Genomic DNA, 25900 nt, shown 5'->3' on the forward strand with positions numbered 1-25900 from the left:
TCCACGGTGGGGAACGTCTCCAGCCAGCTGGCTTCAGCTTCCAGCAGGAGGAAGGCAATGCTGGGAGTAAAGTCTGTCACAAAGAGAAGCTGCAGCGAGGTTTGAAGCAAGTCTTCCAAAAGAACAGCGAAAATAGAAAAGCCTTGAGGAACTAAAAGAAAATCCCAAAACCCGGTGCCAGCAGGTCCCATGTCTGTCCCTAAACTCCCTCCCAGCACATCCAGGCCCCGTGGGGTGAGGCAGCGCTGGGGGAGATGCTCTTCCAGGCAGAGAGGGGAAGGAAAAGCTGGGATAGCACGGGCAGCCCACGTTAGGAGCAGCCCCACGGCGCAGTCCTGGAGCTGATCCCGGCGATCCGGCTGGAGCAGCAGCTCGTGGAGCTCGCACGGGGCTGAGGTTTGATCCTCCTCGAGTCCCAGCTCCGTGGATGCCTCCAGGGCTGGGGCAGAGGGGCTCGGGAGCACCTCCCCAATCCCTGTGCACAACGATGCGAAACACTTGGGAATGAGACCTTTGGATTAACTGTTTAATACACTTTGTGCACGTGTGCGTTCAGCAAAGAGGCAACTGTGAATCGTAAGGCGGTTGAGACATTGGCAGGGCCTGGGAAGAGCAAAAATCCCGGGGCTGGGACCAGGCACCCCCTTTCCTGCTTCTCCTCGTCCCCATTCCACACACAGAACCCACGGAGAGGAGGGGAACGGCCTCTTGTGCCCTCAGCTCACACACGAGCTGCCAGCAAGAGCCAGTCCGGGAGCTCCCTCCTGCCTGGCAGAGGGAAGAGGGAGAATCCAGCTCTGGGAATGCTCTGGAATTCTCCCAGCTCCACTTTCACTCCAGGGTGGGCTCGTTGTGGCCCTTGGCCCCGGCACTGCTGGATCTGCTTTCCTGAGCCTGCCAGTGCCAAGGTCTTTTAGTGAGAGGGACGATCAGTTGAGGCTCCATAGCTTCAATATTCACACAGGCAGGGAGCTGGGCCCTTCTGCTCCTCATGATATCCACAGATAAAGTGTTGCCCTGCACATTTTTATATAGCTCATATATATATATATATATATATATATATATGTATAAAATCTTAAAAAAACCCCTCCAAAAACCTAAGCTAGGAAATCTCACATCCCCAGGACGGCTGCATCCTGTCCTTTTCCACCTGTCCCAGCACCGGGAGAGGGGGAGTCAAAGCAGCTCCCAGGCCACCCTCCCTCACCCCACACCTCAGCACCCTGCCCGGGGCTCAGTCAGTGCCCCGAATTCCCTCCTCAGTCCCGCTCTGCCCCGCGCCTCCCGTGCTCAGTTCTGCCGGGATTTCCGCGGGATCCGGGCTGTGCGTGGCCTTTCCCGAGCTCAGGGACTCCGGAGTGTTCCCCACGGCCTCGGAGCTGTCCCGGGATGGGTCCTTCAAGGGCTCCAGCAGGTCCGTGTGGGCACACAGGTCCTGCACCTTCTTGTTGAGGTCGTTGCGCTCCGTCTGCAGCGCCCGGCACAGCTTCTCCAGGCGTTGGATTTTCACCTGGAGCCCCTCCAGCTCCTTGTCCCGAAGGGTTTTCTGTAGGTGGAGGGGAAGAAAAGGAGAGATGAAACCCCCAGAGGGATATGGAGGAGGGATAGGACAGAGCAGGGGGATGGTGTTAAATGGAGGGAGGGCAGGGTTAGATGGGATATTGGGATGAAATTCCTCCCTGTGAGGGTGGGGAGGCCCTGGCACAGATTCCCAGAGAAGCTGTGGCTGCCCCTGGATCCCTGGAAGCGTCTAAGGTCAGGCTTGGAGCACCCTGGGATAGTGGAAAGTGTCCCTGCCCATGGCAGGGGGTGGCACTGGGTGACCTTTAAGCTCCTTCCAACCCAAACCCTTCTGGGATCCCGTGAAGCTTTAACAATGCCCTTTGGGGTAGGACCTTGCCTGTCCTGAAACGGGGTGGAACTGGATGAACTTTTAAGGTCCCTTCCAACCCAAACCATCCCATGACTGATTCTAGGGAAGCCCGAGAGGAAAATCCCTTCAGCACCCACAGCAGCGTCACGGCTTCCTTCTCCCTCTGCCCCCACAGAGCACCAAGGCAGGACCTGTCCTGTCCCCATCCCACCCCTCCCCAGCTGCTCCAGAGCCTCCCCTCACCTCTTCTGCCATCTCCAGGAGCGCCTTGTTGCTGCTCTCCCAGCGGGAGCGGTACATGGTGGTCTCCTTCTCCAGCTTCTTGATTTTCTTGGTCATCTACAGAACCACAGGAAGGGCACAAATTGAGTCACAGAATGCCTTGAGTTTGGAAGGGACCCACAGAGATCCAAGTCCAGCTCTTGGCCCTGCTCAGGACACCCCAAAATAAATAAACCCCAGGGTTTATTGCAGTGACGTCCCACAGGTCCTCAAGTGTTGCCCCAAACGGGTCTAGACCCAAAAAGAACTGGAATTATGGAGCTGGGGCTCTTCCAGCTCCCAGCAGGGAGGAAAAAGCATCACCCACCTTCTCCATCTCCTGTTTGAAGGTCGTGAACACTTCACTGCTTTTGGAGAGGGTGTTCTGGAACTCCTCAAACTTCTCTGTGTAGAGAGCCAGCTGTGGGGAGAGACAGGGAGCTCATGGCACCCAATCCCTGAGAGGGGAGAGGCCAGCCAAGGGCTGAGCTGCTGCCCTGGGACACGGACAAACAGCAGGAGCTGCTCTGCCAAAGGAAAATTCTGTCCTAGGGAAACATCCTTGGAGCAGAGTGTTCTACAAACACCTCCTGGCTGCGGCAGGGTGATCCCATGAGTGCTCCCAGGGCTGGAAAACGATCCCTGAACGAAGTCTCAGCTCACCAAAACCAAGCCCAGGAGGGATCCTGCCCCTCTGTTTTCCAGATTAAGGAATTTTGGGTCGTTCCTTGCTTAGGGAAGGAGGGAAACCCCCCCCCAAACACAGCAGGCTGAGCACAGAGAGCAGGGGACTCACCTGCTGCTTGAGGTGGGTCTCCTGCTGCTTCATCAGCTCACACATCCTCTGCGACTCCAGAGCTTCCTTCAGCAGCTGGGAAAGAGCAAAGCATTGTCTGGGAATGCTCTCGGCACGGGAGAGGCACGAGGAGCACAGCAGAGCTCCAGCCTGGCTCCTGAAGATGCTCAGGAAGCAGCCACTGGGCATGCCAAGATCTGGGATAACACTCAGGGACGCGCAGTGAGAGACAAAAAGCAGGAAGTCCAACCAAGACTTACAAAATCCTTCTCCCGCTGGTGCCTCTCCTCCGCCTCCTTCAGCATCTCCTGGGCCTGCTGCAGTTTGGCATCCACCAGCTGCTGCTGCAGCTCCTTGTGCTTGAACACCTTGTCAATGTGCTGCCGGGGGAACACCACGGGTCAGGGAAGATCCACGAGTTTCCTCCTCCCCTCTGGAAGCAGGAACAGCCTTCCCTGAGCAGGCCCTGCCCGGACCCACCTCCTCCCGCAGCTCGTACTGCTCGATGAGCTTCTTGAGCCTCTCTGCCAGCTCCATGTTCTCCTGGCGCAGCTTGGAATTCCGCTCGTTGTGCTGCTCCATCTGCAGCTGGATGTCGTTCAGCGTCACCTGGAAGTGCGAGGTCACCTCCTTCCTCTTCTCCTCCTCCTCCCTGGCGCGCTGGACGCCCTCCTCCTGCGTGAGGGACACGGTAGGGAAGGGAGGAGACCGCCCAAATTAATGCTCCCAACCCAGTCAGCCTCCTTACATCCGTCAGCAGAGCACTCAGAGCCTTCCCCCTTCCCTTTTCTCAGTGGATAAACCCTGAAGTAACAACTTGGATGCTGTGGGTGATGCTGGCTCAACACCAAAATTAAAGCGCTGCCTTGATGGCAGAGCGGAGGCAACCACTGGGAAAGGTGGATTTGCCAAAATGGCTCGTGGAGAGCTCATGGAGAGGGATGCAAGAGGAGGAGAGCCTGGAGAAACTCACCTTGAGGGTGCGGTTGTGCCTCTGCAGCTCCCGGCACAGGCTCTCCAGCTTGCTCCGGGCCAGGATGGCCTTGCTGTGCTCGCTCTGCAGGTGATCCTTCTCCTGCACCAGCTGGCTCTGCTTCTTCTGCAGGATCTTCATCTGCTTCTGGGAATTCCGGTGCTCTTCCAGCTGGGAAAGGGGAGCAGAGGGCTGGGATGCAGCAGGGCAGAGCTGTGCCCCGCTGAGGGGGACACGAGCTCGCTGTGAGTTGTGTGACACCTCTGAGCAGGGCAGGGTGGACACAGACAGAGCCCAAGGGCCTTCCTCCTTCCTGAATTCCCATCCTGCTGGAATCTGAAGGACCTGCAGGTTCCCCCAGCCCAGGGAAAAACCACCCACGGGCACTTTGGACATGCACAGGCAGCCCCAAACCTCCTCCAGTTCCAGCTCCATGCTTGGAACCCCACCTGTGCCCAGAACTGAGTCTGGTTAAACGCGGGACCAGGCTTTGTTGCGTGTGAAAACAGATCTGAGCTCCTCCTGCACCCAGATTTGCCAAAATTCCTCCTGTCCACGCTTCACAAACAACACCAGGCTTGACCCAGCAACGCCCACCCTCTCCTAACCAGCACTGGAGAGAACCCAGGACACCACAAAGCTCCAGTGTATCCCTGGAATGTCCCTCTCAAAGCCCTCTCCTGCCTCCCTGAGCTGCCACATCCTCCCCCAGCCCTGGGACTCACCAGCTCAGCGTATTTCTTGCAGAGCGCTGCCAGTTTCTCCTCTGACGTGCTCAGGGTGTTCAGGGTCTGCATCAGCAAAGTGATTTCCTTGCCTGGAATGAGATGTGGAACGGGAATAACCAAATAAATAGGATAACATGGCTTTACAGAGAGTTCTGGCTTGGAAAGGTGAAGAAAAGAGGGACTGAGCAGGTGCCCGGTGCCTTCCCAGGAGAACGACGGGAGCAGCTGGGGAGAGACCTGGATTTTGGAGGGGAAAACCATCCCTGGGCTGGCTGGATCCAGCAGAAGAGAAACCCACGGGATTCAGAGGCTGCACTGGGTGCATTCCTCACTCCCACAGAACAGGAGGACGTTCCCAAACCCATCCAGGGCTCTGACTTCACCGAGGACCATCGGCGTGGTACAAAATCCATTCACCCACGCACCGATATCCTCAGCTGGAGCAGGGAACCCCTCACCTAAACCCTTGGCTTTCTTCTTCTCCTGAGCCTTCTTCTGATCCCGCTCGCTGCCCTCCTCTCCGGGCCGGAATTCCTCGCTTCCCTTGGTGTTCTCCTTCTCCCCGTTCATCTCGGGGCCGCCCGGCTCCTGCTCCCCGTTCCTGGGGGATTCGCTCCGGCCCTTGTCGGGCTCCTCGGGCTCGGGGGGCTCTCCCTGCCCTCCGTCCTCCCCTGGGTTCTCCTGGCTGGCATCCACACAGTAGGTGCTCAGGATGTCCTCCAGCTGCCGGCTCAGCTCCTCGGAGACGTCGCGCACGGCGGGACGGGAGGATTTGGGATCCTCCTGCGTGAGGGGAGCTGGGGGGAAAAATGGCAACACAAAGCATGAGGCTCCCCCTTCCTCAGCCTGCTGGAAGCACGAAGGGAATGGGAGGTTTTTCCTGGCTGCACTTCCAGCAGGATAAGCTGCTTTGTTCCGGCTGCGTCTCCAGCCAGCTGCCCTGACAATGGCAGGGCATTCCCAACAGCCTCTCCTTTGATCAGCAGAGCATGACCAAGCCCCTGACATCTGTCAAGAGGGAAAATTCCCCCCTCTCCCCTCTTTTTATTTATTTATTTTTTTTTTAAGGAAAGCAGGTTGTGTGGGAGCTTTTTCCTCCCACAGGAACTGGCAGCTCGGATCTCCAGGGCTGGGCTTTTTAGCATGACAATGGATTTTAAACCTGGGTGAGCAGCTGGATCCCTGGGATCAAGCATCCCTGGGCAGCAGGGATGGAGCAGGCAGAACATCCTGGCAGCAGCCAGGAAAAGATAACTCCTCCAGGACTGCAAACACACAGAAAGAGAGGAAAAAAACCAGGATTTTCTGCCCCTACAAAGAGCTGGATATGGCAGCCCAGCCTCATGCAGAAAAAGCAGCTCCCTGGCTCTTCCCAGGCTCAAACCTGCCCTCACACATTCCAGGGAATGCCAGCACTGCCCCCAGCCGTGGGCAGGGACAGAATTCCCTGGTCTCCAGGGATCCCTCACCTTCTGGGGCTGCTGCAGCCTCTGGTGAGTCTCCCTCTTCCAGCCCCATCCTGCTGCTTGTTCTGGAAGGACGTGGAGCTTCTTTGGTCTCCACTCCCTGGTTCTTCATCACAGCCTTTCCACCCTCTCAGGCTCTGCAGAAACAGAGAGGGAGCGACTTTAAGGACACCTGGAGGATTTTAGGAGTCATCAGCCCAGGCTGGGAAGGAGCCTGTTCCCTGCAGGAGCTCTTGTGCTGAGGGAAGCATCGCCTGGCTCCCAGTTTGTGCCAGGACAACTCCTATTCCAGCTGTGGAGAGCTGGGATCCCCTCCCGGAGCAAGGCAGAACCTCCCAACCCACAGATAACAGAATTTTAACCCCCTCAGCCCTTTCTGCCCTTCCCAACTCCCGGATTTCAAAGCTGACCCAGAGAATGGAGCCAGCACAGCACACAGACCGACTCCTACTGAATTCCCCCAGCCAAGGAGAGCCTGCAACCCCAGCCCCTCATCCCCGAGGCGTTTGGATGTTCTCAGCCTTCCCATCCTCTGGGAATTAGGAGCTGAGGATGCTGCTGGCCTAGAGGGAAGGACGGGGCTGCTCCCAGAGAAAACAGAGCCCCTTCCCGTGCCCCCCGCCGCACCCACACCGGGACCAGCCCTGCCAGGGCTCCTGGAAGGAAAACCCGAGGGCGAAGCGGCGGCAGAGCCCGGCCCGTGTCGCCACCCACGCGCGGGATCTCCCGGGCAGCGCCCTTCACCCGCACCTGCCCCGCGCCTCGGGCGCTCCTTTTCCGCTGCTGCAACCGCGCAGCTCCCGGGCGACAACCGGGGCTCGGGGGCGAGAACCGGGGTTCGGAGTGCGAACCGGCCCCGCAGCACCCCGGGACGCCCCGGCCCATCGCTCCCTTGGCCCGGCCCGCCCGCGGTGCCCCCGGTTACACCGGGAACCGGCAGCTCCGGGCCCCCCCCTTCCCCGTTATCGCCCCGGGCGCGGCCCAGCCCCCGGTGGAGCCTCCGCCTTCACCACCCCCTGCGACCCCCCCGTTAAAGCAGCCCCGCGCTGCCCCCCCCCTCCCCGCACCGCCGTGACGTCACGCGCGCACCCCGTGACGTCAGCGCCGGCGCTCTGACGCAGGTGTCGCCTCGTTCCTCAGCCAACGGGCGCGCAGGGCCCGGCGCATCGGCGGGGCGGTGGGTGCCGGTGCCCGCCCGGGGCCCGCCCGGTGCCCGCCCGGGGCCGGGGTGGCGGCGGTGGCGGCGGCTCCGGCGGTACCGGCGCTGAAGGAGCGGCTCGGCCCGGGGCCTCCAACGGCCGCGCGTGCGCCCGCCCGCGCCGCCGCCCAATCAGCGCCCGCCGCGCGGGGGCTGCCGGGAAGCACCGGGGAGACGCGGCAACCGCGGCGGGACGCGCTGGGGGGAACTACAGCTCCCGGCGTGCTCCGCGCGCGAGAGGGGCCGTACAAACTACAGCTCCCGGCATGATCAGCGCGGGGGGTCGCCATCGGAACTACAGCGCCCGGGCTGCGCTGTAGGCCTGGAAGGAGAAGAGGTGGAGGAGGAGTAAGAGAAGGAAAGAAAGGAAACTGTGGCCTGCAATCCCGCCATGCCTCGGGGAATGGGGAGGAAGAAGAGGAGGAGGAAGGGGAGGAGAAAGAAGATAAACTAGTGCTTACAACTCGCAGCATGGCACACAAAGGGCCGGGCCTGCGGCCTACAACTCCCACCCTGCCCCTCGGGGCGGCGGCGGGGGACGGGGGTAGGGAAAAGCGTGGAGAAGCGGAGGAGGAAAGAAAGGGAAAAACCGTGGCCTACATCCCCCAGCACGCCCTGCGCGCTACAACTCCCAGTACACCCCGCGGACTACAACTCCCAGCACGCCCTGCGCACGACCACCCTGCGGCCTACAACTCCCAGCACGCCCCGCCGTTCCCGGGCGCCCCCCCCATGGTCCCGGAGCCCCCTCAGACGCAGCCCCGAGCCCCCCCCGAGCCCCCCGATCACAGCACACCCGGGCACCTGCACAGCCGGAGTTTATTCGTTCCACAACAAGGGCTCGGCTCCCCCCCCTCCCCTGCCCCGCCGCACCCCAGAACTCGGTGTTTGCTCCTCTTGTTTTTTTGCCACGATTTCGTTAAAGTCACTCAAAAAGCGCCGAGGAGGCTGAGGCAGCTCCGTGTTCGCGCACGGAGGATGGGAGGGAACGGGAGAAGCAGCGGGACAGCCCTGAGGGCCGGCGGTTTCCAGGTGTGCCTGCCTCACAGTGCTTATTTACAGGAATTGCAGAAATTTCATAGATATAGTTTTCTCTGTGGCCCAATTGGACAAATAATCTACCTATCTATAATATAAAAAATACAGAGATTTGCCATTTTTGGAAGTAAAATGCGCATTATCCGACTGTGAGCCAGGAGGTGAACCTGAAAACCTGGTGCTGCTGGAGCTCCCACCACCGCTGTCAGGTGGAGCCAAATCTTCCTCCACCCCAAACCACCCCAAGGCAGGAAAAACCCAGAATTCAGACCACGTTTCTCATGGAAAATAAAGTATTTCAAGTAAAGATGAAGGTGGGTTTCAGCATTTCAGAGCTCTGGTATCAGTCAGTACAATGCAAACCAAACCTGTGCAACAGCAGCTGTGCTTCCTGCTCCAAAAAAAAGCCACCCCAGTTCCCATCTTTGGGCTCTTGTTGCTTTTTTTTTTGACTCCTTGGAAATACCACTAGCAGTTCTTCAAAAAAAACAACCAAAAAAAAAACGTCTAGACAAAGGGAAGCAGCAGGAAAAAAAAAAAAAAAACAACAACAAAAACAAATTTCCCAGCAGTGAGAGAATTTCTCATTTTTCTGTCCATTTTCAGTATTTTTCATCAGGGAACTGGGCCCTGGGAGGAAAGCCAGGGCTAAACTTTGCTCTTGGCATATTAAGAGTCTTTAATAAAGAGTAACATGTGCAAAACCAAAAAAAAAATTAAAAAAAAAAAAAGAAGAAAAAAAAAATTTAAATAGATCAACCCACGTTTCTCAGAATTACTGTGGCCAGAACAGCTCCCTCCTCTCCGTGTCCTCACCCAACCCAAGGCCGGAGTACCCGAGGTAAGAACTGCATTGGGGAGACACCACCACAAAGAAGAAGCCACCAAGAGGTGCCACCTGTCACCTCCGTGTCCCTCCTGCCTCCAAAGCCACGGGAGCAGCAGCCCAAAGGAACAAGGAGCAGAAATTCCCCTTCTTTCCGGGAGGACCGAGCGCTCTTTGTATTTGCAGAGCTTTCCTAAACAGGTGGAGTGGATGTCCAGCCTTCCCAGCCAAGACCAGCAGCTGCTCTCCCAAACTTTCCAGAAAGTTTGTGGTGGTTTTTTTTGGGTTTGTTTTTTTTTTTGTTGTTGTTGTTGTTGTTGTTTTGGGGATTCTCCCCAGGGTATATTATAGCTGGAATCCTTCCATGGGAGCCTCGGATTGCTGGAAGATGTATTGCTGCTGGTTCTCGTCCACCTGGGGAGCCACGGCCGCGTCGTCCTCCACCCCAAAGTAGTGCTCAATCAAATCAAAGGCTTTCTGGTAGATCTCCTGGTTCTCGTGGCTCTGGAGGAATTCTATTTTATCCAAACCTTTGGGGGAGAAAAAAAAAAAGTGCAAAGGGATGAAACAAAGGAATCCACTCTCCGTCCTCGTCGCTCTCTTCTGGGAGCGGAACTGACACATAAATCCAACTATTCCAATGCTGCCCCTGGAGCTCATCCCTGCCAGGCAGGTTTAGCTCCTGCAGATGTGCTCCTAGCTGGAGGCTCATCCCAGATTCCAGTGGAATTCAAACAGCTGGCTGTGAGGAATTTGGTAGCTGCAGGGGGTAGGGAGCAGCAGCCTCCAGCTTTCGCTGCCCTAATTAAATCCAGTGCTGCACAGAAAGCATCCATGCACAATATACCCTCAAGAATTCCAGGAATTACTCTTCCAGGGAGAATCAGGACACTGTCAGAGTAATGAGAGGGCAAAGCAGACACTGGCAGCACACAGGGAGTTTCAGACCAAAATAGGAACGTGCTCCTCCTCAGAGCATTGAGAGCAGGACAAAAAAAAAAAAAAAAAAAAAAGAAATCCATCACCACCAAATTAACCAAATTAAGTCACTCCAGGGAAAAGCAAAGTCTCCCTGGATTTCCAGTGCTCAGCTGTGAAGAGTCAGAGCAATTTTAGACCCAGAACTGTCACTTTTTACTTAGCTCAGCTCATTTCTGGTGCCATGATTTTCAGCTTGGACTCCAGATCAGAGCTGTTACTTCCAAGTGTTTTCTCCTCGCCCAATAAATGAGCTTGAAAACCTTTTGGAACAAATATTGGCTATTTTGGAATACATTAAACCTCTCAACAGAGCAGAAAAGCAGCCAAGAGACCCCTGCAGTGCCCAAAGCCCCACCTACCATAGGCCTCCTCGATCAGGCTGCAGTAGGGGTTGATCCCAGTCCCACTCTGGTTGGCTTCCTGCTCTCCCAGCCTCAGGATGTTCTCCAGCCCATTCAGTGCCACCAGAACAATCTTGGAGTCCATGACAGTCAGCAGGTCACACAGAGGCTTGATACAACCCAAATTCACCAGGTACCTGGAGAGAGAGAGAGCAGCACCAACATCCACTGAGTGCTCAGGAGCTGGGAAGCATCACCTCTGCTCCCTTGGAAAGGGAAATCCATAAAATCTATAACAATTTTTCATAAAAATATGAAATCCATAAGTTTACCTTAAAATACACATTTACTGCTCTGCAAGGTTAATTTTGATCCATTTATTTGCATTTGTACAACCTCCTCTTTTCAGAAATCTCTTTTTTTTTTTTTTTTTAAGCAAAGGAGCCACTTTTGAAATCCAGGAGCTGCTCAAATTAAGTCCCCACCAGAATTTCATCTGGACATTTAACCTAAGCTATCCAAAGAGGCACGGAGAAAGTCTGGGACTAAATCACCCTCATCCAGAAGGAAATTCCAAGTTACAATCCAGCTCTGCCTGGCTCAGGTTCTCTCCAGAACTCCTCCAAATTCCTCCTTTGTCTGGCAATTCCCATCAAGGCAAAGCTCCCAGGAACCCAGCCAGATGTGCCCCAGGAGGAGGCCCCTCAGGGAATACCTGATCTGCTCAGGAGTCCCTCCTGACGTGGCGTTGGTGATGGCCCAGGCTGCCTCTTTCCTCGTGCGGAATTCTGCTTTCTGTAGGATTTCTATCAGCACCGGGAAAATGTTGGCATCTATGACTGCCTGGGAAGAGAGGGAAGGGAGAGGGCTTGGGATTGGGCAGTGTTGTTCCCAAAAGGCTTCTCAGCACCTGAAAGGAACCTCTACCTCTATATCCCAGTGGAAAGAACTTCCCAAGCTGTACCCTTCAGTGATTCCTGGGTTTTATTCCTCAGGCAAATCCTATTAAACAGCAGATATTCCATAACCAGCACAGCAGACAATCCCTAGGAATGCTGAAAGCACTGCTCTGCCTCCCTATGTAGGTCAGGAAAAGGATAATTAAACCTCAACGAGCTCCAGCTCTTCAAAGGGATTGAGGATGGAGAAATAGGGGCTGTATCTCCTCTTATTCCAGTGATCCAACCTCAGTCCATGTGCTGGTGCCATTCCCAAGCTCTTCTTTAGCTCGTTTGGCAGCAGCAAATTGGTAAAATTACTGCAGAATAAGACCAAATCCGGCCTCTAAGAGTCAGGGTAAGGAAAAAGCTGCAAATCCTTAATGCTGAGCTTGGAATTTGGGATCACTGCAGGCAGGAAGGAGAAAACTGTACCTGGATTTGTGCTCTGTTCCCTGCTGTGATGTTGGATATGGTCCAGCACGCCTCTTTCCTGATGGATTCCTTGGGACTGCTTAATAAATGTAGGAGGCAAGGCAGGGCTGAGCAGTTTAGGATCACCTTTGGGACAAAAGAAGAAGTGAGATCGCCCGATCCAGGCACAGCCACTGCACCCCCTGCAGGGAATTCCTCTCCTCTCACCTGGGTCTGGATGTCGTCCCCTGTCACGATGTTGCCAACTGCTCGAAGAGCTGGAGAGGCCACTTTGTAATCGTTGTGCCTGCAGGAAAACCGTGCAAGGACAAACCCAAATCCATCAGATCCCCGGGATATTCACAGTATTCCCTCCCCATTACCCCATCTGCATTATTTCCTTAGGATTCCATCCCCTGCCACACAGAACACAAGGGAAGCTGAGCATATTGCCACTGAAAACAAAGCTGCAACACAGTTTGATCCCTGGCATCCCGACTCCATCCTCTTTTCCATATGGATTTTGGAGAAACAAAGTCAAACTGATTTTTCCTAGGCACTATTCTTTGATTTGCCTCATAACCAGGCTTCCATTTGAAGTCTGAGAGCACACAACACTCTGCCATCATTCAGGAAATCTGGGAAGGGAGAGTGAAGTTCTTCCCAGTTGTCTGTGTAGTTGGCCCACACTCCTGGGATCCAATTTCAGAAATTTATAGGGATAAGGTTTCTTTGAGCAGCGAATTTGTAATTTTTGGGGGCAGATACTGAGACCAACACAAGTGCCTTTCCACAGTGTAGAGGACAGCTGGAAAATCTTCAGCTCAGGAAGACAAACCAGCAAATTACAGCTGTGAACCTGCTCCAGATCCTCCTACACCATCCCAGGTCACCTCAGGTGCCTGGATCCCGTGTGCACAGGAGGTTTGGAATGCCCTGATGAGATTTATATGGATTCTCACTCAGTGTCCTGCTCCCAGCCTGGCAGATACTCACATTAAGAGCTCCACTAGCCTCCTGCACACCCCTGAGTCCACCACAGCCTGGATCTTCTCGTTGGGACCATCGGACAGGTAGGACAGAGCCCAGCACGCGTCTGCCAGCAGGTCAGAGTCACTGTTGAACAACAATCGGGACAACACTGGCAGGCAGGGAGACACCTGCAACAACAGCCACCACCCAGGGTTAGTCACCAGGCCAGGACCACCACACCTGCAGGCAAACCCCTCCTGCTTGTGCTGACTGCTCAGATAAAAGTCCTGGATGGCCACAGATCCCTCCTCTCAGTCAGCAGCTTCCCACAGCTCCTAAAGCAGCATCCAAAGCCACCTCAACAGCTTTGCTGCTACACTCAAATGACACTGAGGAATTACACTGAGCTTTGGAAGCTCCTCATGCTCCTATAAAAGAGCTCTGCTCCATTTCTGACTCTTAAGAACCCTAAACAGCTCAGGATTCAGACCATCAAGTGACACCTCAATCACTTATAAGTGGGTTTATCTTTACACTCAATTCAGGTTTCACCCCTCACCACAGATTTCCCAGCTTTGATAGGTGAGTTTGCACTTTCAAAAAGTGAAAACTCATTGATTTAAAACATCTTTGTGTTACCAAAGGAGGATGAGACACCTGAAAAGCGAGCAGCAGGACCTTTAGTTAGGTTGCCTGGAAAGGGAAGCTACCCCAGCTCCCAGGAGTCATGGTTTGTAACATTTGGAGGTCTCAGAATAGTTGTTGGTCATAACTGGAAGTCCCAAAATTCCAGAGCTCATAAGAAAATGATTTAGAGAAACTTCCTAGGGAAGCTTGAGCCTGTCCCTTATTTGAGGGGTCCAGCAGAAAGGTTGGGAAAAATTAAACAGGTCCTCAAACAGTGCTGAACATCCAGCTCAACCTCAGCAGGAAAAACCTCACCCTGTGCCCTCCTCGAGTTCAACAGCCCAAAACAACCCAGACAAACATCTTCACTGGGTGTCTCCCCATCACCTGGCTGCCAACAAGGCATTTCTTCTCACCTTATCAAATTCAGGAGGTGGACTCTTCCCTCTGCACAGGTTTGACAAGGCCCAGACAGCGTTTCGTGTCATTGTCAGCCTGGTGGACGTGGTAAGGAGCCTGAACAGAGAATTACCAGGGATTATTGTCCTTGATGTGGAAGCAGAGGGAATCAAAGGAATTAAAACTAAAACATTTCCTTCCAGTTCAGCCCAGGAAGATACTCCCAGCCCTCACCAGAGAGCGAGTGACACAAACTACTCAAGAGTCTGAGCTCTGAGGAGGAGGTGAGTCCTGTGGGATGAGGAGTCAGGCAGCCACCCGTGACTGACACCAGGAGCAGCAAAATCAGCCATTTGTGACAAAGCCTCACTTTTCCAGGGCTGGGATGAAGATTAAATTCCTGCCAGAGCAACAAGAGCCCAGGCCTGACAGATCTACGTTATCCCCACGCTGAGGGAGGTGGTGGGAGAGAACTGCTCCCATTCCAAGACCCAAAAAATCCATACCCCAAAGCAGAGAACAGGAGCTCAGGGACACCCCGTGACTCCAGGAGGAGCAGCCCAGTGCAGTGTGAAGGAACATTACCCACAGGAGTCCCACTCATCTGTACCAGTGGTTTGATTCCCAGGGATCACACACTGCCAGGCAATCTGTGGGGCCAGCTCCAGCACTGCTGCTGTGGCACAGTGGGACCCCCAGAACTGCTCTGGCAAGTGTTTGTGGCTACTCACATTAATAAGGGAGGAAGAATAGCGCAGTTAAGGACGTAATCTCTACACACAGAGCTGTCTCCAGCAATGTTCCCCAATGCCCAGACAGCCTGAAAGGAAACAGCAGCACCAGTTTTAGCATTCCCAGGTTCTAAGAGGGAGAAACAGGAAGCAACTTCCCTGTAATTCCAGGCAAACATTCCATGTGTGCTCTGGAGCCAGCTGGGATCACTCGGTTTAAACACTGCCATTTTTAACGTGGTTCTCCCCAAAAAATCCCAGAGGAAGGAGTGATCCTTACCTGTTCCTGAACATCCTCGAAGTCAGAGTTTAAGAGCTCTATAAATATGGGAACTGCCCCAGCCTCAATGACGATTTTGGTTTGTTGGGAAGTCCCCGAGGCGATGTTTGTCAGGGCCCACGCAGCCTCAAACTGAAACAAGTGACAAATGGGAATTAAAAAAAAGCCTGATTTAGCAAAATAGCTGTCATTACATTCTGCTTACAATTCCTGCAGCTTCTGCTGCAAAGGTTTTGTGAGAGAAAGGAAGAGAACACCTCAGCAGTCAAAGGATTTTATTTTCTTGAGCAATAAAAGAGCCACAACTGCTAAAAGCCTTCTCAGAGGCCAAAGGATGAGCAAGAGAAGATGCCACCACCACCTCATTTCACCTCCACAACCATTTCCCAGCAAGAAAAGTGAAGAGACACAGTGCAGAAACACACAAAACAGAAATTTCTCTGTATTTCATCTGACACCCCAAAGATGCTGCGAGTTCAAGGGAAGCTGAGCAGCAATTCCCTGCTTTTGCCTCCCTTTCTTGGTTTCCCAATCAGATTTCCATCCAGTTCTCCTGGAAATTAAGCCCCTCTGGTCCATGGCCTGGGGCCAGAGGCAGAGAGAAAGATGAAAGCAGTCATCAACTTGGATCAAATTCCATGTATGGAAGTCTCTTGAACCCCTCCAAAGCAACCAGGACCTATTAGCAAGCTGGAAGGAATCTCAGGAAGCCACCCAGGCCTTCCCTCTGCCCCAGGCAGGATCAGCACTGTCCAACCCATTTCTAACATTTCTTGGCCTCTACTTAAAAGCCTCCAGCAATGGAGGTTTTTCCTCACACAGTTTCTTCCTGTGTTTATCCCATGGCTCCAGCAGCTCCCAGCAGAAATATCAGCTACAGGAAGGCCAAACTCTCTCCAGCTGCAGCTGAATTAGGTTATTTTTCACCAGTATTTTTTCAAGAATTGAATTCAGAGCAATTTATAATTTATTTCTTTGCCTGGCTGTTACAGACTACTTTTGTCTTCTCCTACAGATCAAATAACCTGCATTTTTGGGGTTCAAAACATCATTTTTCCCCGACAGCACCTGTGGATTCTCATTGCTAAGCAAAGGTTAAACAGCTCCACAACCTGAAGAATTGATCAAAGAATCTCCTTTACCTGTAATGTGCAATTTTCACTTCTTTTCAGGAATTCCACGAATCTCTCCACCACTCCCTGAGTGTTTATCACCTCATCTATTGGAGGATTTGGCTCTGAAACAGCAAGGCAGTGTCACAGAGTGAACAGGCCTCGTGCAGGGGAATAACAAGCCTGAAGTGTTAATTTAATTATCTCAAACTGGACTGAACTCATCGGGGGCAGCTCGGCAGAATAATTGTCTGTGCAATTCACACAAGTGGCAATCACCAGCAGTACAAGAGATGATCCCATTCCCACATTGTGGATACTTATTTTCCCCAAGCTGCAAAGCTCTTGTGCACAAACCCTTGCAAAAAGCAGGCTCTGTTAGATCCTGGGGCAGGGATGAGTTATTTTTACCTTTGGAGAGTAATTTCCTGAATTTCTGAGTGGTTGCTAGCTGTAGGTCAGGGTCATCTGAGAACAGCATCTCTACCATCTCTCCTGTGATCAATCCCTCCTGAAAAGATGCAGAGGAGACAGAGAAATGGTTTCATTTCAGACTGAGACTATTTCAGGCATCACACACATGACATCCTACCACCTTTTGGGCTTAGCCAGAAACCCAAAGAGTCAAGATTGGGGATCCCAGCACATTATTGACTTCCTGGCAGACTCTTCCAGTTCACATTTGCAATGGGAGAAAAGGGGAAGGCACTGGAGGAGGATTTTGAAGATGCAGCTGGAAATAACCCTTGGTAAACCAGAGTGAGCAGCAGGATGGGGATTCCCTGGCATGGGCTGAGCTTGCCAAGGCTCATGGCTCCACTGGCATCCCTCTGGAATACAATTTCCCCCCAGGAATAAATTGCCTCTTTGCATTTTAGCCAAGGGTTTGTGGTTGTTCCAGCTGCCTGCACCAACTTACACCAACATTCTCAAAAGTGTGGGAACAGAAACATTGGAGGTTGGCAGTTCTGTGCAATCAGAGAATGCCAGAATGGCTCAGGGTTGGAAGGAGCTTAAAACTCATCCAGTTCCACCCCCTGCCATGGGCAGGGACACCTTCCACTATCCTAGGTTGCTCCAAGCCCTGTCCAGTCTGGGATAATTCCAGGGATGGGGCAACCACAGCTTCTCTGGGGATCTGTGCAGGGCCTCCCCACCTCCAAAGCATTAAATCTGTCTGAAGGCAACAAGGAAAGGCACCTTACCCCACATGTTGTGGAAGTAACGTAGGAATCCACCAGGAGACTATCAAACATGGAGTCATCTTCATTGATCAACTCCACATTCCTTCTTTTGAAGAGCTGGTGGGGAATAAAACATGGGGGTTGTTATTAGAAAGCAATGATGAACAGGCTCCACAACCTGACATTCTTGTTCCTCAACCAAGATCCCTCCTAGACTGAACGTAGCCTGAGTAAAAAGTGGTCATTAATAACAGCTCTGCACTCTCAGGACTAGTCTGGCACACAAACATGCTGAGTCTTGCCCTCAGATGTGCAAATGCCCAAGTCACTGAGACACTGGGGCAGGCAAGTGCAGAATTTGGCCGAAAGTCATGGAAACTGAGCAAAAAGCAGCTTGGGGGAGGCACTAATAAAGCAAATATTTAGTCCCACACACATTGCTTGGGAATCACCTCACGCTTCCAGAGACCTCCAAGCCAAAAAAGAAAATACAGTCAGGGTTAAAAAATACATGCAGGCCATACTTTCACTTGCTCTTCCTGTTTCTCCAGGAAATAATCCCGTTCACTAATTACATCTAAAAAAAAAAAACCACCACCACCTTTAAAACCAAGGATCTGTGAGCAACAACAACAACAAAAAAATCCTCGAGTAACCCCAAAAAAAACCACCTCGAGTAGCCCAAGAACAAAGTGCTTGGAAAGCTCTCCATGGGAGCTGGGTCCAGAGAAAAAGAGAAAAAGCAAGATCTCGGTTAGAAGAGAAAAAATAAGGACTGCCAACAAACCTTAATGCACAGATCCTTGAAGATTCCAGTTAGGCAGCAGCACAATCTGGGTTGTGTTAAGGCTGAACACAACCTACTCAAGGTGACAGTTACCTGTTGCTCTCGTTTCTGTTTGCGCAGCTGAATCCCTTCCTCTTCTCTTCTCCGGCGCATTTCCTCGGGATTTAGGGCTTTGTTCTTGTAGCTCTTCATTCGATAGTTTTCTGTGAAAACAAGAGGAGTTCTGCCTCAGGCTTCCTGCCACTGCTCCTGTGTGTCCTTCCCAAGGAGCTCCACGTGCACAAGTGTCCTGGGTTGCAGTGTGTTCTATTCCCATCCTCATGAGCTGTGGAAATCAGGTGGGGCAGTGTTTCCTTGCCTCCTCCCCCCGAGACCATCTTGCTGTTAATGGCCCATCATTGTCCTGCCCCATCACTCCCAGATAACTCCCTCCGGACTCTCTGCTGTTAATGACTCCCAGATAACTCCCTCCGGACTATCTGCTGTTAATGAGCCTAATCAACACCTCATGACTCATTACCCCATTGTGAGATGCTCCACCCAGAGGGAGGAACCAAGCATCCCATCCTGGATATAATCTGAGATTTTGAACACCAGAGACTCTCTTCCCACTGGATTTCCAGAGGACAGGAGCTACACAGCCACCACTGGACCTCCTGAGGAAGAGCAAACCCCTTCTACTATAGGATCACCACTTCAGAGGACTGCAGCCACCATTTTACCAGACTGCTACCACCACCCTGCCTAACAGGGACTCAGGCTGTATCTTGACTCTGTCAGTGTTTTCTTTTACTTTCTTTTCCTTTTCTTTAATTTCCATTAAATTGTTATTCTGACTTGGTGCCTCCCACTGGTTTGTTTTCAAACTAGCACAACAAGGCATGGAATAACCAGCTCAAACACATTTATTCCCTCAAAGTACCTTTGGTTTTCAGCAGGAATTATTATTTCCCTGCTACCATCACGGACTTTTTTCCCCCAGAGGTTCACAAGGCAAAAACCCAACAGAACGAAGGTGTTGAGTTTATAACAACAAGAGAACAGAGCTGAACATGAGGGACAGGCCCCGTGTGTCCCACCAGGTGTTCAGCACCTGACCTACTTCTGCTGCTGCTTTAGAGCTGAGGAATGCAGCAATTCCAACCTGATCCCTCCAGAGTTTGCCTCCCAGTCAGGGAAGGGACACTCCAGTACCTGGCACAGCTGCAGGCAGCCAGGGCCAAGCTGTAACTGAAGTAGGGAAGGATGTCAATCCCTCACTGCTCCAGCTAGAACCTCCTGCTTTCACCACGGGAAAACTCTCCAAACTCTCCCATTTCTGACGTTATTTGCACATCTGTGCCCTTCTCAGGATGGGAAACAATCAGGACAAACATCAGAGGCCCAACTAGCCCTGAACCAAGTGACCACTTCAGAACTCATTTGAAAACCAACATTTTTGGTTTCTTCTCAGCTCCTAAGGGCAGGTGGAAGCGTTCTGTGGAAGTTTGTAGTTTTATCTCCTTACCCTCCCATTTCAAACCTGAGGCACCCTCAGCCCCGTGGCTCACAGAAAGTTTCAGTCCCACTTATCAACCACCTCCAGCCGCTCTGGAGCCCTTCCAAAATCAACTGGAGAAGTGTCAGACCCGAAAGTCCACAGCCAACCCAAGAAAAAACATAAACTAAATACAAATATCCAACTTTTCATTAGTAAGGAAAGACAAAACAACTGGAAAAATTAATATTTTAACAGGAGAGGAAACGAAATACTTTCAGTTCCATGATTTCCCAAAACCAGCTAAAAAGACACCAAACAAGAGAGAAATCTACAGGTTTTAGGGGTTTATATCTGACCATACAATAGCCAGGTGTCACCTACATATAGATTTAAATTCAGAAAATATATTTAAGCACCACTGCTCTGCTTTTATTCATATTTCCACCCCACTGCTAATGGCTCATGCAGCCACACGGAAGAGTAAGAGTTGACAGCTTAATTCTTTAAATAATTGAAGAATCTTAATCCTCCTTTTGGAAAGCAAAACCTCCAATTAAAAGGTGGTTTTTAAGAAAAGGAGGAAGGAAAAGTGAGGATACACAGGATTACCAGGCAGTCACATAAATAGCCAAGTGACACATGACAGTTCAGCTGCCTCCAAACTCAGCTGTGCCACCCCGGAGTTGGGAAAGAGCCAGACTCAGGAACACCCAGCACTTTGTCCTTTAAGGACTTTTTTTTTTTTTGGTCCCAGGCCATCAAGAACTGTCATCCTGCAGGGAAACCCCAGAGATAACTCTTCAGGGCTGGTTGTATTTGTCACATCACTGTGCAACACTGTGTGACACAAAATTCCCTATTTTCTCTCACACAGGTTTATCCCTCCAGATGATTTCCATTGACTTTTCCCAGTTCATCATCTCTGCCAATGCCTTAATGGCACGAGAATGCTGATTTGTGACATTCCACCCCATTTCCATGGCAACAGAGGGATGTGAGAAATGCAGGATCAGGACCTCCCAGGGAGCTTCTGCCTGCAGCAGGACCAAACTCAGGGAATAAAACACAACAGGACAAATTCTGCCTTTGGAATGTTTCAGTACAAAACATCCAGTTCACCCCCAAGTGCAGCTTTGTGTTAACCCTAAACTCCCAATTCCATCTGTGGGAATACCCCCAAAACCCATTCATCAGGCTCTGGGAGTAGCTGGGCTGGCAGGAATGGGGAGCAATCCCCTGCTCCTAAGGGAGTGATGCACAGAACAGGCTCCAGCCACAGATTTTCCCTTTGCTCTGGAAAGATTTGCTTTTATGGAAGCACCAGTGGACACTGAACTCAGAACCTCAGAGTTCACTCAAGAAAACAGCCAAATCTTGCCAGATTCACTCCATTTAAAAGAGCTCTGATCCAGCTCAGACAAAACATCCCTTCTGCTTTAGGAAGCCCACAGTTCCCCAAGTTTTGCCTTTTGTATCTCCCTGGATTAGTGAACTTCATTCACAGCAGCTCCAGTGAAAAATAAAATTAAAAAAAAAAAATCAGTATTTGCATTTCATACTTAAGGACGAAACTGAAGTGAACAACACTTTTCCAATTCCCTGAGTAAAGGAAAACCCCTCAGGAGCCAGAAGAAATTTGGCTCCTGTTGCATTCACTGAGGGGAAAAAAATCCACCAGCTGTCGAAGAATTACTAATCCAAGTTGCCACACTCATAAACTGGAGGATGAGAAGGTATTTAACATTTAAAAGAAAGCAAAAACAGGGTGGAAGTTTCACTTTAAAGGCTCAGCAGAGCACTCAAATCCCTGTAAAACCAACGCAAGTTCGAGCAGAAAACTGTAATTCCAGAGTTGTTACTATAACGGCTTCTTGACGTTCCTGGATCAGGAATCCAACCCTGCTTCTTCCCAATTCTCTGCATGACAAGAAGCATTTGCTTCAAACATTTTATTCAGCTGCTGATTAAAGCCTGGGAGCTGAGTCACTGCAGGGACTTGTGCTGCTTAGTCAGAGTGAAGGCACAGAGCTCACACTGCCAGACCTGACACGGCTCTTTTGAAGCCAAAACACCCTTTCCCACAGGGAATCTTCCATAAGGAATCTTCCAAAGGTGGCTGTGAATGCACAGCCTGGCCAGGAGGGCTGACAGCTGCTCTCTGCAGTGGGGAAGGGTTGGAGAATTATGCAAGTGTAAATAAATACACTTGAGGAACTTCATCAGCACTAATCTGCCAATTAGTGCCCGCTGGGGACATTCCCAGCTCTCAGCAAGCACCAGGTGACCTCCAAAGGCCCTTTCCACCCAAGTTTTCCTTGGGATAGTATATAGTTGGTGGTTTACAATTTAAACTCCCCTAAATTAGACAAATTGCAGCAAAATAAATGGAGTGAACTACTGAGTTGCATGGGACAAACCTTATTCCTCAAATTTCTCCACTTCCCTGAAATCCCAGAGGAAGTGCCCATCTCTTCCTAACATAATTAACATCTCCAGAGGACTCTCCTAGAAAAAAGTGTGCCCAGGACAACTTTATTAAGTGAATTGAAACGCTGGAAAAAGAAGACTAAATCATCTGTACTACTTAAACACAAATCAAATGAAATTGTAGGCAATAAATACATAAAAGTAGTTGAATTAATTGTAGAGACTGTAGAAAAGGACAGCTCCAGAAATCAGTCAAAACCACCTGGTTTTTTTTGCTGCCACTGACAGTTTTGCAGTGAATCAATAAAAAAAAAGAAAAAATTCACTTTGCTTGCTCAGAAGACAAAGAGGCCAAAGGAAACTAAACAGGAGAACAACTACACAAGAAATCCTGTCAAATAATCACAACTCCGGCCTGTCCCCACAGCCCTGCAACTCCACCAGAGCTGCAGCTAAACCCTGGAAAAGCAGCCGAATTCTGCCGTGCTGTCTCTCGAGCAGCTCTGGTTTGCACATTTGCTCTCACAGGGGGTGTTGGGAGGGTTTGCCACAAGCAGGCTCCCACCATGGAGCTGGCCCGGAGCAGCCTGGCCCCGTCCCTGTCCCGGGCACTCGGCTCCGGGCCACGCTGTGCTGGTAAATCCCTGATCCCCTGCAGTTATTTGGCTGCCATTGGCTCGTTCCCTCCGCTTCAGCTCCCGAGAGCCAGGGATGTGATATCACTGCTGGAATGTGCAGCGCTGGGAGGGGGGAAGGGAGAGGCAAAAATTCTCTTTGGGGAAAATTCACAGTCAGCCAGCGTTTGCTGGTCACTCCCGAGGGGCAGGACAAGATTAGGAATCCTTTTGGAATGTCCATGCCCCTGATGGAAAAAGAACCCACCAACTCCTCAGCTCAGTTCCCAATGCTACCTCCTCCTGGTTTGATCTTTTCACCCCAAAATTTGAGGGCTTTAAGTCCTCTTCACCCTGGTTTATCTATTCAGATTTCCTTAAAAAATGGACTGATCAAGCACAAGTGTCACCTGAAAGTCGCTTAGAACAGTCCCTAAAACAGGGATTAACTTTAACTGAATCAACTTAAACTCGAGTCAGGAGAGTTACAGGTTAAAACCAACCAGAAACACCCGGAGATAAATACAGAGGGATCTAAAATTCCAATAAATCCATCCTTTCCAACAAGTGCTTTGCCTCAGAAACAAACAGGACTGTGTGATTTGCTAAGCAGATTTATCTGGACCTCACCAGCTCCAGAACTGAAAGCCTGAAGGAATCAGGACTTTCACTCTTGCAGGATTTTAATGATCAAACTCTCCCCCTTGACAAAGTTCATGTTTGCTCTCCTGAACTAAAGCAAACAAAGCAAAACAGCCAATTAACTGTAAAATTCATCAGCCACGGGAGTTTTATTAAGAATTGAGCGTTAATACTGCTCCATGGGTTAAACAGCACTAAAAAAGGCATTTAAAGATGTCATTTGCACAGCAAACGAGGAATGAACTGATGACAATTTCCAACAATACCATTAACTTAAAATAATGAAAAAAACCAGCCTTAGCTAATTTAAAAATAATAAAGTTACATGAGGATAATTCAAATGAGGGGGATATTAAACTCTTGCAGTGGTGGGAAGAACGGGAAGTTCCTGTGCACAAACTCCTCAGCTCCACATAAAACTGCTCCAAGAGTTTCCAGACATTCACACCAGGCCCCAGGACATTTTTCTCCTCAGAGCTGCCGCCTGTCGAGGTTTTGCATCTCAAGCCATAAATTATGATTTAAAAGCTGTTCAGGGCTGGGAGGTGCAGCAGCCACACACAGACATGGTCACTGACTTCTCCTGGAACAGCACAGGAGGGTTTGGAGGCAGCAGAAAAGTTCCTGACGAGATCACAACAAGCAAGATCCCACCTCAAAGGGCATTTTTGAAGCTTCACAGAATCGTGGAATGGTTTGAAAGGAGCTGAAAGCTCATCCAGTGCCACCCCCTGCCAAGGGCAGGGACACCTTCCACCATCCCAGGTTGCTCCAAGCCCCATCCAACCTGGCCTGGGATAATTCCAGGGATGGGACAGCCACAGCTTCTCTGGGAATTCCATCCCAGCCCTGCACAGGGAAGAATTTCTTCCCAGTATCCCATCTAAACTTGCCACTTTAAAGCCATTAAAGCTCCTGAAGCAGCTCCGGTTAACAGACAATACTGCAGGTGGAAAACGGAAACACTTTTCCTTCCAGGAGAGCGAAGATGTTCTGGAATTAAGGATTAAACACAGCTGCTACAAGCTTGGCTTTTCCACCTCACCCTTCCAAACCCTGTCTTCCTAGAGGAATCCTCAAAAAAAAAAAAAAAAAAAAAAAAAAAAAAAAAAAAAAAAAAAGCCACCTCTCCTCCCCGAGCTGGGACCTTCCAGGTCCGACACATCAAAACAAAAAGCTGCCGGAATTAAAGCACCTTTTGAAGGGCCAACACTGAGCTGCGATTTATTTGCAGGGGGCAGAGACCTGCTTGCAACAGATTCCTCTCCTTCCCAGCAGAGTCGCGTCAGCCGCGGTGACACAGGGCCAGCCCTACACGTGCACGGTGACATTGAGGGCTGAAGCTTTCTTTTATAAAAGTCACAATAAACCAAAGCCCTGCTGCGTTATTAGAACGGCGAAGAGGTCAGCTGGATTCTCACTCCGACCCTGAACTCTGCGAGAGCTCTGAATTTAAATCAAGCAGTTATCTGAGAATTTAAATGAAGACAGCCAGGGACACCCTGATGAGGCTTCAGCTGCAGCAGGTCCCGCTCAGGGTGTCTGCAGCACGAACAGCCCTAAATACCCCAAAGTTACAGCACTGACACCCCAAAACCGGAGTCTTACAGCTCTCACAACCCAAACCCGCCGCTCTTGCAGCACTGACACTCCCAAACCTGGGGTATTTCACCACTAAACCCCCCCACCCCACCCCCCGCAGCTCCCGCCCCACCCCGGAGCTCCCCAAAGTCGCTGCTGGCGTTACCCGAAGAGGTCACAACCCCCGGCCCGCCCTCACCGAGAGCCCCCTGAAGGCCCTCTGCGCCCCGAACCCCCCCGGGATGACTCAGCGGCCGCGCCGGCCCCGCCGCCCTCAGCCCCGGGAGCGCCCGGGACGCCGGTGAGAGGCGAGGGCGGCGGCAGCGCGGGGCGGACGGGCTGTGCGTATTGCCCGGCCTCGGGGCGGCTCCCCCGGCCTCACCCCATCCCTCCGGCCGTGCCCGGAGCCCTCCCCGAGCCGCACCCGCCCCTCACGGCCCTCACCCATCGCGGCGGCTGCGGCGGCGGCTCTGGTGGTGCTGGCGGCGGCCAAAATATGGCGGCACCGGGCGGGGCGCGGGCCGGACGGCGGCCGCGCGGGGCCAAACCTGTGCGCGCGGAGGGCGGCGGGGCGCGGCAGCGGCGCTCGGGTGCCCCCAGCGGGCGGGGGCGGAACTGGCCCGGCGGGCGGGTCCCGTCACTCGGGTTCTGTCACCGCTGTGCTGCCACTCGTGTCCCGTCACTCGTGTCCCGTCCCTCGTGGTGTGTCACTCGTGTCAGTCACTCGTGTCCCTTCACTCATGGTCTGTCACTCGTGTCCCGTCCCTCGTGGTGTGTCACTCGTGTCAGTCACTCGTGTCAGTCACTCGTGTCCCTTCACTCATGGTCTGTCACTCGTGTCCCGTCCCTCGTGTCCCGTCCCTCGTGGTGTGTCACTCGTGTCAGTCACTCGTGTCCCTTCACTCATGGTCTGTCACTCGTGTCCCGTCCCTCGTGGTGTGTCACTCGTGTCAGTCACTCGTGTCCCGTCACTCGTGGTGTGTCACTCGTGGTGTGTCACTCGTGTCACGTCCCTCGTGTCTGTCACTCGTGGTGTGTCACTCGTGTCAGTCACTCGTGTCCCGTCACTCGTGGTGTGTCACTCGTGGTGTGTCACTCGTGTCAGTCACTCGTGTCAGTCACTCGTGTCCCGTCACTCGTGTCAGTCACTCGTGTCAGTCACTCGTGTCACGTCCCTCGTGTCAGTCCCTCGTGTCAGTCACTCATGTCAGTTACTCGTGTCCCGTCA

At 52.1% G+C, this 25900-nt stretch overlaps 2 protein-coding genes across 5 annotated transcripts; both read right to left on the reverse strand.

Annotated features, from left to right (window-relative positions):
- Positions 1-512: 512 nt before the first annotated feature.
- Positions 513-7404, reverse strand: TXLNA (taxilin alpha). 2 transcript variants are annotated; one of them, XM_069036036.1, is made up of 11 exons: positions 7190-7404; positions 6104-6237; positions 5093-5431; positions 4632-4723; positions 3907-4077; positions 3414-3608; positions 3194-3313; positions 2934-3008; positions 2466-2558; positions 2120-2215; positions 513-1549 (listed from the first exon to the last, which is right to left on the reverse strand). In XM_069036036.1, the coding sequence occupies exons 2-11, from the start codon at positions 6210-6212 to the stop codon at positions 1238-1240; spliced, it is 1602 nt and encodes a 533-aa protein (XP_068892137.1). In that variant the 5' UTR covers positions 6213-6237; positions 7190-7404; the 3' UTR covers positions 513-1237. The 2 variants fall into 2 exon arrangements, with proteins under 2 accessions (XP_068892137.1, XP_068892138.1); XM_069036037.1 differs by lacking the exon at positions 7190-7404 and adding an exon at positions 6851-6984.
- A 1224-nt stretch (positions 7405-8628) lies between these two features.
- Positions 8629-25197, reverse strand: KPNA6 (karyopherin subunit alpha 6). 3 transcript variants are annotated; one of them, XM_069035886.1, is made up of 14 exons: positions 25117-25197; positions 17929-18131; positions 17163-17258; positions 16369-16468; positions 15988-16082; positions 14846-14977; positions 14566-14654; positions 13852-13951; positions 12833-12996; positions 12065-12143; positions 11858-11983; positions 11200-11327; positions 10503-10681; positions 8629-9692 (listed from the first exon to the last, which is right to left on the reverse strand). In XM_069035886.1, exons 1-14 carry the CDS (start codon positions 25118-25120, stop codon positions 9508-9510), a joined length of 1680 nt encoding a protein of 559 aa, XP_068891987.1. In that variant the 5' UTR covers positions 25121-25197; the 3' UTR covers positions 8629-9507. The 3 variants fall into 3 exon arrangements, with proteins under 3 accessions (XP_068891987.1, XP_068891985.1, XP_068891986.1); XM_069035884.1 differs by lacking the exon at positions 25117-25197 and adding an exon at positions 24287-24698; XM_069035885.1 differs by lacking the exon at positions 25117-25197 and adding an exon at positions 24287-24695 and having other exon boundaries at positions 18022-18131.
- Positions 25198-25900: the final 703 nt, after the last annotated feature.

Source organism: Aphelocoma coerulescens, chromosome 23 (assembly GCF_041296385.1).
Source record: "Aphelocoma coerulescens isolate FSJ_1873_10779 chromosome 23, UR_Acoe_1.0, whole genome shotgun sequence".
Taxonomy (NCBI): Eukaryota; Metazoa; Chordata; class Aves; order Passeriformes; family Corvidae; genus Aphelocoma; species Aphelocoma coerulescens.